Below are 12,833 nucleotides of genomic sequence, written 5' to 3' on the forward strand. Positions count from 1 at the left end.
ATCATAATGAATTTGTACTGCAGGGAGAATAACATGAGCTACTTTCCTTGTTTGAAGACTGAGTCCAACTAGGCACTCAACTGTGTTCCAGAATTTCCAAGATACTTAAAGAAAGAAGACAATCTATTATAAGTTTTAAAGATTCTGTCATGGGTGGGAGAAAGCCAGGGAGATAGTACAGCAGATAGTACGCTGGCCTATTGCAAGAGGCAGACCCTGATAACATCAGGTCTCACTAGGCCTCCAGGAGTGATCTCTGAATCTGGGGTAAACACTGAGTAACACAAGGTGTGGTCGTCAAACCAAAATAAATAAATAAATAAATAAGACATTAAAATACGCATTTTTTATTTTTTAATAGCACGGCGTTAACTTTAATAAGTCAATCAACCTATCGGGTTGTAAAATTCAAATATACTAACAAAGCCTTTCCAAGAGACCCAGAATTAAGCCAGGACTTAGCGCCCACCACGGTCTTCTACCGCCCTCTGCCGGGCACTTCGCAATTCACCGCGGAGGAGGCCTAGCGCCCTCCGGGGCGGCGCAAGGACTGTGAGGTCACCACAGCGCGCCGCCTGTGGCCGGAAGTTGGTCTTTAATCTCGGCCTCTGCCTTCCGTTCCGGGTCCCAGAGGCGAAGTAAAGTTTACAGCAATTCACTCTGAGGTCGGTGGCTGCTTGAGGTTGTGCTTTCAAGATTTAGAGGCCCAGCGAGAAGATTTTTATGTGCAGCGGAGCTTTAAATCCTTGCAATCCATTTCAGACTTGTCTTTATGGGAGAAAAGGCTGGAAAGATTATTCACAGAGCGGTAGCCGTGGGTTTACCTGGGCTGGGAGTTAAGGAAGATTAGAATGTTAGGCCTCACCTGTCCATTCCACCCTTGTTACTTAGTGCCAGGTGCTTTTTAAGATTTTATCCTGATTGTGATATAGCCTACCTTTTAGGTTGTGTTTTAAAGTAACCGATGGTTGTGAAGCAACTAGTTGATATTTTGCAGATTACTGTGATTCTGCGACTCTTTCCCATCCTGCTCAGGGGAGCAGGTTTTATCTATCTATCTATCTATCTATCTATCTATCTATCTATCTATCTATCTATCTATCTATCTATCTATCTATCTATCTATCTCTATCTATCTATCTATCTATCTATCTATCTATCTATCTATCTATCTATCTATCTATCTATCTATCTATCTATCTATCTATCTATCATCTATCTATCTCAGTGTTTTAACAGTTTTACCTGTACAGGTTAAACATGTCACGAGAACATTGTTGATTGACTGGAATCTATAGTTGTGTTAGTACCTCCCCCCCACCCCCACCTCTGCCCTCCCTTTGCATCAGAGTGAACCCAGGGTCTCAGGCAAAGTATTTATCTGCTGCTGGGCTACACCCCCCACCCCTGGACTCCTGTTCTGTAACGCGAAGTTCTGACAGTATTTTGCACATTCCTCCCCCCCCCCCAATTTTAAGTACATGCATATTCCAGCTTTTGGGGAGGATTATAGTTGTGAGGTGAGAATTGCAACTTTATAGATCTCCAAATTTAACTTGTCTGTCAAAAGAAACCAATTGGAATGTGGTCAGTGATGTTATTTTCATAGAAATTAAAAGTACTCTATTAGGGAATTGTGAAATGGGAAATATAGACTTTTATTCTTTCGATCTTACAAGAAACCAATATAGAAAATTTCAGTGTATTTGTTAATTTTGGACTTTAGCCTAAATAATTATTTTGATTTATTTAAAACATTATTTTGAGAGACAGGTTGAAATAAATTATGTAATATTATTTTGAAAACTGGATTGAGGCTATTGTTACAACTAGCATTAGGCTGTTTAAATATATTCACCTTTCGGATATAATAGGGGGATTGGATGTTAAGTTTACAATAAAAAGTGTTATGCAAAGTATAAATTATTAATAAAATTTTGCTATAAAAACTGTGGTATCATGCAGAGAAGATAGCTCAAAGGACTGTAGTGTATACTGGAGGCCCAGGTTATATCTCCATGGGAGGATGCAGAAGCTACCTCTGAGCACCCACCAGATGTGGCCCAAAAACAATCAAAAAGAGTGCAATATAATTGATACTGATCATATTTAATATATCTGTTAAATTTCTGAAGAACAGATCTGTATACATATAAGACAAAGGTTTTCCATTACTTTTTTCTGCATTTCTAGGCTAATTTTTTTTTTTTTTTTTTTTTTGGTTTTTGGGTCACACCCAGTGGTGCTCAGGGGTTACTCCTGGTTGTCTGCTCAGAAATAGCTCCTGGCAGGCACGGGGGACCATATGGGACACCGGGATTCGAACCAACCACCTTTGGTCCTGGATTGGCTGCTTGCAAGGCAAACGCCGCTGTGCTATCTCTCCGGGCCCTCTAGGCTAATTTTTAACATTTCTTGCCTGATTGTAAAGTATTTTTTGGTCATTAAACTATTATCTCAATATTTAAGAAATAGTACCTAGTTATTATTGCTCACAGAGTATTTTATTCTCTCTCTGTAGATGTATGTCTCTACTTTTAAATGTGATTTTTTTTTTTGATTTTTGGGTCACACCTGTTTGACACTCAGGGGTTACTCCTGGCTATGCGCTCAGAAATCGCCCCTGGCTTGGGGGGACCATATGGGATACCGGGGGATCGAACCGCTGTCTGTCCTAGGCTAGCGCTTGCAAGGCAGACACCATACCTCTAGCGCCACCTTCCCGGCCCCTTAAATGTGATATTTTAATTCATATTATTATTTAGTTCACCATTTAGAGTATTTTGAATATACTCTATTGTTTTGGAGCTACCTTAAATTTTATTTAGTAGGATGAATAGTTGTGTTTTTTGTTTGTTTTGGGGGTACTGCATACACTTGTGATGGGGGCTTACTTTCTGCTCAATGCTGGGAGTTGCTCCATGAGAACCATAGATTGACGGGGATCAAAACTGGGTTTCCTACATACAAAGCATATCATCTATCTCTCCAGCTTCAAAATGGTTAATTTTATCATTTATACGTGCACCACAGTTTATTGATCATATGCCATTGGAATCAGTTTATTTTTACGATAACAACTAATAATTATGATCATTATTTTTTCATGTGTCTTATCCTTTTATTTCCTTTGGCTAAACTTTGAGAAGTAAAATTGCTGGGTCAAAGGACAATGAGAATATTATCAAATTATCTTCCAAGAGTGATGTTTGAAAATTTCTTTTTCTTACAGTCAGTCAGTTGTTGATAATTAACATTGCTTTTAGAATAGTTTTGGGTCAATTTATTGCATTTATAGTATTGAGATCAATATCAAATTTTAGTGAGAGCAGTTCTAAGTTCTTAGCTCTTTTATTTTATATAAGAATAAATTGTTAATTTTTGATTCCTGAGTAATTTTTTACTATAAGACAAATATATAATACAAAATTCTTTTGGCAAGGTAATGGTTTTCAGAAAGATATTATTTGAATGGGACTTTCTATTCTGGGTAGTTATCGCAAGTACAAAAGGCAGAACTGCTTAAAAAAGAGCTAGGAGACAGTAAGAAACAGTGAATTTGTCCTGAGATTTGAGAGGTAGTTTTGCCTGATTGTAAGGTCGGAGAATAGAAATAGTCGCTAAAATGGTGGTTGGAACTGCATGATGAGACTTGGAAGGTCATTATGAAGAATTTACTAGGTGAGAGTTAAGGAGGAATATAATCACATTTTTGCTTTACAAGTACCTCCTGTGGTGGCAGTTTTGAATAATGGTAGAGTAGCAAATTATATGTTATGTATATGTGTATAGTTTATATCTATGTTTACATATAACACATAAAATGTTTGTTTATATAACTATATAGCTATAACAGTATATGGTTAGAGAATCGAATGCTATATGGTTATAGAATAGGATGAGAGAATAGCAGAGAGTTTGGATTTCAGAGATCATCTATATGATTTGATAAATAGGGTTGAGAATGAAGAAGAAAGCAATGCACCCTTACAATTGACTCATAGGATAGTGATCTTAATGGCTAGTTTATTGATTGGAAAAAGAGCTTTGTTTTATTTTGGACATGTTAGTGTGAAAGATATTTTCATGGATAGTGAATTATATATAAAGGCATATTTACTTAAACTATCTTCAGGAAAAACCTGAATTTGATATTCTTTTACTAAGAAACTACCTGTAACTTGTTCATTGTCACAATTCTGACAGTTTCCAAAAGAGTGTGTCGTTTTCAGACTTTGTGATTTTTGTATACTCTCAATAAAATGATTTCTGAATATAACTACAAAATAGGAGTTTATATATTTATTTATTAGTTACAAATTTGACTTAAAGTATTGGTGTATATATTTCAAAGTAGAAATCTTAAAATAAGACAAATAGGGACAGAGAGATAGCACAGTGGTAGGGTGTTTGCCTTGTGTGCAGCTGATTAAGGACAGCCGGTGATTAAGGACAGCTGATTAAAGACAGCCAGTGGTTCGAATCCTGGCATCCTATATGGTCCCCCCTGTTTGCTGGAGCAATTTCTGAGTGCAGAACCAGGAGTAACCTCTGAGCATCTCCAGGTGTGACCCAAAAACAAAACAACAAACAAACAAACAAGACAAATATGAGGGCTGGCGTGATAACACAGCAGTAGGGTGTTTGCCTCTCTTGACATCCCAAATGCCCCCGTCCCATTCCTCCCCGCACCCCCCCCCCCCAGCTTGCCAGAAGCTATTTCTGAGCATAGAGCCAGGAATAATCCTGAGCACTTCCGAGTGTAACAAAAAACAAACAAAAGCAATGAAATAAGGTATATAAATTGGAATTTTGCTGGTTTCTCTATTGGATCATTTCTGAAGCACAAATCTTTATTCACAGCTGTAGAATTCTGTGCTGTTATCCAGTAGAGGGCACCCTTTGAACATCTCTGTAAGAGAATAGTTGATTTGCATCACGTAGTCTTCCTTCTTTAACAGTGTTATGTTTTTAAATATTCTATTCTTTGGAAGATGATGTAGATACAGAATAGGTTATTATGCAGAATAGAACAGTCTAAATTATTCTAAAAATTGCTTTGAGTTTCTCACTTTCTGATTTTTTTTTATAGTATCCAGCATTTTTGTTAGTACGTTACTTAATTTTATAGTTTTGGAATTTTTTTCAATTTTTCAGGATCTAATTGCTGATTATTTGAACTTTAAAAATATTTGAGGCTGGGCCTGGAGAGATAGCACAGCGGCGTTTGCCTTGCAAGCAGCTGATCCAGGACCAAAGGTGGTTGGTTCGAATCCCAGTGTCCCATATGGTCCCCCATGCCTGCAAGGAGCTATTTCTGAGCAGACAGCCAGGAGTAACCCCTGAGCACCTCCGGGTGTGACCCAAAAACAAAACAAAACAAAACAAAAAGAATATTTGAGGCTATGGTGGTGCAAATGGTAGGACGTTTGCCTTGCACATGCTAACCTAGGACAGATTGCGGTTCGACCCCCCGGTGTCCCATATGGTCCCCCAATCCAGGAGCAGTTTCTGAGCGTGTAGCCAGTAGTAACCCCTAAGCGTCACTGGGTATGGCCCAAAAAGCAATAAATAAATAAATAAATAAAATAAAAGAAGGGACCAGAGCAATAGCACAATGGTAGGGCACTTGCCTTCTATGTAGCTGACCCAGGATGGACCTGGGTTCAATTCCTGGTGTCCCATATGGTCCCCCAAGCACGAGCGATTTCTGAGTGCATAGCCAGGAGTAACCCCTGAGCATCATTGAGTGTGGCCCAAAACCAAGAGAGAAGAGAGAGAAGAGAGAGAGAAGAGAGAGAGAGAGAGAGAGAGAGAGAGAGAGAGAGAGAGAGAGAGAGAGAGAGAGAGAGAGAGAGAGAGAGAGAGAGAGAGAGAGAGAGAGAGAGATTGCTCATACGGGATGCTGGGATTTGAACCACCATCCTTCTACATGCAAGGCAAACACCCTACATCCATGCTATCTCTTTGGTCCCCCATGGTCTGGCACATTAACCTTGAGACTTGTGATGAGTTGAGTTTATATGTCTATTTTCTCTTAATTAGGACTGATGGAAAGGTAAAATGTCTCCTTTATGTAATATATTCTAAGTAATTATAAATCAAGCTCTTAGTTTGTCAGAGCCATATAGTAAAAGAAAGTACAGCTTAAAATATATAGGTATACCCCCAATCATCATCCTCTCCCAGCCCCCTGCCTGTCTTTGAGACAGACATTCTATTTCTCTCACTATCATTTCATGATAAGTTGTTAGTGCAGTTATTAGGAGAGGGCTCTTGGGACATTGTTGGCAGAATGGTTGTATTTGGGACTATCCCAAATACTTTTTATGACTGAAACACAACTATAAACATGTTTGTAACCATGGTGCTTAAAGATATTATTAGAAAATTAAATAATATAGGTATATGTATGAGCAAATTTATATTACACATACTGGAATATATTCTGGAGAAAACAATATTTTTGGGACTATCCTTTCTGGAACTGGGGCGATAGTACAGCTAGTAGAGTATTTGCTTCTCATGCCTCTGACCCAAGTTTAATCTCCCAGCATCTTTTAGTCCTCTGACCCTTCCTTTGCTCAGAGACAGGAGTAAACCCTGAGCATTTTGGCTATATTCCATGGTGGTAGTGGGGGATATCTATCTGAGAGTTGTTATCTATCTACATTTATATTTACATCTTCTTACTTGATTCTTTCCTGAAAGCTCCTCAGTAGTTGGAACTTATTTTATTTTGGATTTTGGGTCATACTCAGCAGCACCCAGGGGTTACTCCTGGCTCTGCACTCTGAAATCACTCCTGACAGGCTCTGGGGACCAAATGGGATGCCGGGAATTGAACTGGAGTTCGTCAGGGGTTGGTCGCATGCAAAGCAAATGCCCTATCACTATCGTTTCGGACCCAGAACCTATTTTGTTATTTTTTACGTTTGTTATATTTTACATTTAAGAGAAGTGTTTTTGTGTTTTGCATGACAGATCACGACAGATCTCAAATGAATTAGGAAGGTAAGTCATCTGGGGGCCGGAGAGATAGCATGGAGGTAAGGCATTTGCCTTGTATGAAGAAGGACAGTGGTTCAAATCCCGGCATCCCATATGGTCCCCCGAGCCTGCCAGGGGCGATTTCTGAGCGTAGGGCCAGGAGTAGGCCCTGAGTGCTGCTGGGTGTGACCCAAAAACCAAAAGCCAAAAAAAAAAGTCATCTGATAATTTTAATAACAAGACCATTTTCTGTTGCTTTTCTTAAAAGTATTTACTGTAACTAGACATGTTCATTTTAAAAGGAACTTACAGTTTTACCTATATAGTCATTTATTTCATGTCTTATTCTACTCGTGTGTTGATTATTTTTGCCAAGGTTTGACACAAATACCTAAATGATCAGGAAAATGAGTTATTGAGTAGTCATTCCTTTGAAGTTATATGTATAGTGAAACGTGTTGGTCTTTTGTAATAAGGTTGTGAGATGGAGGAGAATGATTTGTGTAATTTCAGGAAAGTTCTTGGCATAATTCCACATGTAGGTGGACTGTATAGATTAATTATCTCTAATACTTTAGAGGATGAAATTGATTTGAAGTTGTTGGGTGACATCCAGTGGGACAATAGGGTAAATTGAGATGTAAAATAGGATCAGGAGCTATTGACAAGGGGTTTATATAAGTTAAGAATTAAAACTAATTATGGCTTGAGTTTGAAGATTACCATGAGTCTAGACAAAGGAACTTAAAGGGAAATTATGTAGTCTGAAGTTTTCAGGGTTTGATAACAAAAGAAAAGAGGCAAAGAAGTCTGATATCTTTGAGCAGTGGTAAAGCCAAAGATCTGGGAAGATTGAAGACAAGACAGTTAAAAGCATTTTAAGTAAGAATAAACCATTGGTTTGAAAGTCAGAAGATTTAAGCAGAGAGAAACAGCTTACTTTAGGTAGGGCAGTGCTTCTCAAATAGTGGGGCACGCCCTCCATGGGGGGTGCGAGGCTCCGTAAAGGGGGCGCATTTGACCAAACGCGCAAACACTGTTATAACAAGCTAAGCCCGGAGTTTATGTCTTTGTATGTCTCTGGAGCTGAGAGTTGCTGTGTCCTGCTTCAATCCCTGCTTCGAAAAGCAATGCATTGCAAAACATGCTCATTGTAGTCATTAATCCAGACATCACCTCTGATTAAAAAATCAGCTCAAATTATTTTATATACTTTCGTTTTGCAGGTTAAAGTTTTATTTTAATAAAGATACAATTTATAGTCCCGTGGGGTGGGGGGTGAAAAATGTTTTCTTCCTGGGGGATCATGACAGAAAATAATTGAGAGGCACTGAGGTAGGGTAAGACAGGCAAGGTCATTAAAAAAGGGTAAGATAATGGCAGGAATAATTTTAGAACTGTGATAGTGTTATACTTTTTTTTTTTTCTCTTTATGATAAGATGAAAACACTTTTACACTAGCAGATAATTAGTAGTCAGCTAGAGAGTAGGAGGAAGTGAGTGACTGAATTATTACTACAGCTCCAGGAAAGCTGAAGCCTTTAGGCATTTTCTTATAGAAACAATGCTTATAGAATTGTTAATGTGCTCATTTTACTGTTTTCATATGAATTTCTTTAATATTTATTTTCTTTTGTACAGTATTTCAAAAGAACTGTTACCTGACTATTATGGCATCAAGAAACTTCTTATATATGAGAAGTAACTTTCTCTTTGATTCAAGATGTTGGGTGGCCCAGTTTTCAGCAGAAATTCTCTTTGGATCAGTTTCATTTAGGTTTTTTGGTGTGAAATGTGGTACAAACAATGAGTCTTTGAAGAATAAAAAACTATTGAATAACTTAATAACTATGGGAGTAGATGTGGACATGGCAAGGAAACGGCAGCCTGGAGTCTTTCATAAGACGGGTACCAATGAGCAAGATCTGGAAATGTTTCTCATGACCAAAGGAGCTAGCAAAGAAGCAATTGCTAGCATCATATCAAGATATCCACGAGCTGTAACTCGCAACCTTGATAGTCTTTCAAAACGATGGGATCTGTGGAGAAGAATTATGACAACAGATCTTGGAATTATAAATATTTTGGAACGTTCTCCTGAATCTTTTTTTCGATCAAATAACAACTTAAACCTAGAAAAGAACATAGAGTTCCTTTACTCAGTTGGACTGACTGAAAAATGCCTTTGTCGATTATTGACCAACGCCCCACGTACCTTCTCCAATAGTCTTAACCTGAATAAACAGATGATCAAACTTTTGCAAGATATTTCTTTGTCATTGGGTAACAATGATCACATAGATTTCATCAAAAAGGTCATTTTTAAAAATCCATTTATCTTAATTCAGAGCACCAAACGAGTGAAAAATAACATTGAGTTTTTACAATCAACTTTCAACTTGAACAATGAAGAGCTGCTTGTTCTTATATGTGGTCCTGCAGCTGAAATTCTAGATCTTTCCAATGATTATGTCAAAAGGAACTATGAAAATATCAAAGAGAAACTCTTTTCTCTTGGATGTACAGAAGAAATGGTCCAGAAGTTTGTCTTAAGCTATCCAGATATGATCTTCTTGGGCGAGAAAAAATTTAATGATAAAGTAGACTTTCTCATAGAAAATGAAATTAGCATTTTACAAATAATTGATAGTCCTCGAATTTTGGATTCAAGTTTAAATACTTTAAAAAGTCGAATAAAAGAATTAGTAAATGCTGGCTATAACTTTAGTACATCAAGCCTTTCTCTTCTGTCATGGAGTCAAAAAAGATATAAAGCTAAATTGAAAAAGTTAAACATCGAATAGAGACTTGTTGTTGAAATTAATAAAAAAAAAAGTAGGGCATGCATTAATTAAGAACAGACTCCTTTCCTGGAACCACATAACCTGTGGTCGGGGAACTTGATACAGACTTTACTGATTGTGCTTGGACAATTTTATATATAAATAATAAATAGATTTTTTCTCTTAAGTCAGTCTTTATGTGTGTGTGTGTGGTTTGTTTTATTTTATTTTGGGTCACATCCAGCAGTGTATTCCTGACTCTGTTCTCAGGAATCATTCTTAACAGGGCTTTGGGAACCACATGGGATGCCAGGGATTGAACCCGCATTGGCCAAGTGCAAGGTGAGTGCTCTACCTACTATACTATCACACTAGCTCCTTTTAAGTAAGTCTCCTTTTAAAGTAAGTCTTGAAATTTTAGTTCATTTCAAATTTGCACATTTCAAAATGGAGATCTCTTTTGAGTGGCAGACAGCTAATGGAGTATTCCAAGCCATGCTCAGGAGCCAGGTACTCTTTACTACACTTCTTGGCCAATGGTTAAAGGTGAGAGTCCAAGTCTTCAGTACTGCTTAGGTTTGTGGTGCCAGGGAATGACTTGGGTTTCCTATTTCTACCCTCTGGGAAGGAGGGCTTCAGGTATGCATCCTGTAGTGCTGGGTCAGACTTCTATGGTTCATCTGGTGATGCTAGGGAACATGTAGTGCTAGTGATCAAACAAGAGGTTTGCTACATGCAAGACTTGTACCTTAACCCCTCTAATATCTCTCAGGCCCTCAGGATAGATTTAACAATAGATAATATACAATTGTCCTTTGGATATTTTATTTTAAGGATTCATCAAAATTCATGTTCTATATTTCCAAGTATAGTCTTCCCAGTTACCTTTTGTTTGCTTGCTATTTGGATTCACTTGCTCCTGCAGCTCCCAGCTACCTTTTTCATGGTAGTGATAGAGCCTATGGTAATTCTCCAGCATGCCAAGACAAAAGCAATATAAAGGATAGAAAGTACAAAATAAGTCTTTTGTAATCTCTGATATTAAAATATAATAGGTTCATGTAGTTAGCTCTATTTTCTCCTAGTTTTGACTGGCAATGTATCTTCATTCCAATTATCTAGTTATATTTTTATAATAAAATGCCAATAAAATTGCCAAAATATAAAGGAGTTATACATAATTGGAGTTCTACATAATTTAAATCGGAAGCTCTTAAACTTATTTGAACTACTAGCCCTGTTTCAGACAAAAAGGGAAAAAAAATGATCTCTCAGTTTGTCCTAAAAATCTAACTTCTTGGGGGGGGGGTAGTTGTCAGTTGGGCCACACCTGGCAATCTCAGGGGTTACTCCTGACTCTGGACTCAGGAATTTCTCATTGCCAAATTTCCATCAGATGGATGTAGTAGTATAATTTTGAATAAATATTGTTATGACTTAAAAGTACTAACTCAAAATTTTTTTGGCATTATCCAGCCATGAGGTTTACATGTGGATTGATAAGAGATGGTTTATAGTAGCAACAATTATAGGTTGCCAAGAAGATAGGGATTCACAAAAGTGCAATATAACTTGTTTAGGGACTGGTGAAGGACAAATTATTTGCAGAGGAAAATGGAGGCAGTATTAACATGTCAGGGTAGGGCACTTGCCTTGCATATGGTCGGCTTGAATTTGATACTTGGTATCCTACATCCCTGTGCCCTGCCAGGACTGATTCCTAAACAACAGAGCTGAAAATAAGTCATGAAAGCCCTGAACACTGGTGTGATTCCCCCACCCCCCCAATAAAAACCTTGCTTTAAATGGGCCGGAGAGCTAATATAGGGGTTAAGTCATTTGGCTGACATGTGACTAATCCTAGTTTGGTCTCTTAGAGCATCACCAGGAGTGACCTTTGAGTATTAATGAGTGTTGTCTGAACCTCTTTTCCCTGTTCACCACCCTCCTTTTTATTTTTAGGAGGGACTTTAGGAGGGACTGAGAGACATTTAAAAAGGCTGATTCAATCCCTAGTACAGTGTAGTTCCCAAGCACTGCTAGGACCAGTGCCTAAGCACTGATAAGTGTTGCTCCCAAAACACTAAACAAGACTTAGCTCTAGCAAATGTGAATGCTGAAAGATCTACATTTCACTGTTCTTAAAATGTCAGCTATATCTGCAAACCAATTTTTAAAATTGAAGTCATCTATACATTCTAAATAAAGGATGAAAAGGGACTTTCAAATAACTGCAAGAATTAGGACACTGTTGGGGTTGAAGACAAAAATAAGTGAGTTTATCATGAACTTGGCAGAAATAGAAATAAGTAATGTTTACAAAAAAAGGGTTTATTGGGCTATTCAGCTAGTCATTTTGTTCCTTAAATCATAATTTCTAAGTTCTGAGTTGGTATATGGTTTATAGCTATTATTCATTAATAGGTTTTTTATGTGAAAACCTAGCTGTTGTCTCTTTCCCTGTGAAATGCCCTATTTTTCCAAACCCAGGAGTAGAGATGACTTGTTTTGTTTTTGGACCACAACCAGCAGTGCTCAGAGGCTGTTACTCCTGGCTCTGCACTCAGGAATTTCTCCTGATGGTGACAGGGATCAATCCCAGGTTATCCATATGCAAATACAATACACTACATACTATACTATTGTTCCAGCCTAGACATGTCTCTTAATGGCAGAACAGTCTTGACGTCAGAATCTTAGCCTCAGACTTTAATAAAAGCTATTTGTTACACTGTCCACAAATAGCTTGGCACAAGAAAGTGGGGTAGAAGTAATTCTAAAATAGGCTTTGAGAAGAGATAATAAAAACCAATTGCATGGGTTTGGAGAGGGAAGTGGTGAGTGATATTGTCATCCCCATTCTCCAGGCACCATCTTTGGAGTTTTGTATTTAATTGTTTTAACAGTATTTGGTAAACATATTCTAAACTGGCCAGAAGTCCCTGTATGAAGCTATTGCTTCACTTTTTAGTTTGTTCTTGGCTAAAATCAGTAACTTGAACAGGACAAAGCTGTGATTGAATAACTTAGTACTTGAACAAGCACTTAATGGTATCTATC

At 37.8% G+C, this 12,833-nt stretch overlaps 1 protein-coding gene across 1 annotated transcript; it reads left to right on the plus strand.

The window, feature by feature from the left end:
* Nucleotides 1-642: 642 nt before the first annotated feature.
* MTERF1 (mitochondrial transcription termination factor 1) lies at nt 643-9,794 on the plus strand. The gene is made up of 2 exons (XM_049769068.1): nt 643-665; nt 8,632-9,794. Exon 2 carries the CDS (start codon nt 8,661-8,663, stop codon nt 9,792-9,794), a length of 1,134 nt encoding a protein of 377 aa, XP_049625025.1. The 5' UTR covers nt 643-665; nt 8,632-8,660.
* Nucleotides 9,795-12,833: the final 3,039 nt, after the last annotated feature.

This window comes from Suncus etruscus, chromosome 1 (assembly GCF_024139225.1).
Source record: "Suncus etruscus isolate mSunEtr1 chromosome 1, mSunEtr1.pri.cur, whole genome shotgun sequence".
Taxonomy (NCBI): Eukaryota; Metazoa; Chordata; class Mammalia; order Eulipotyphla; family Soricidae; genus Suncus; species Suncus etruscus.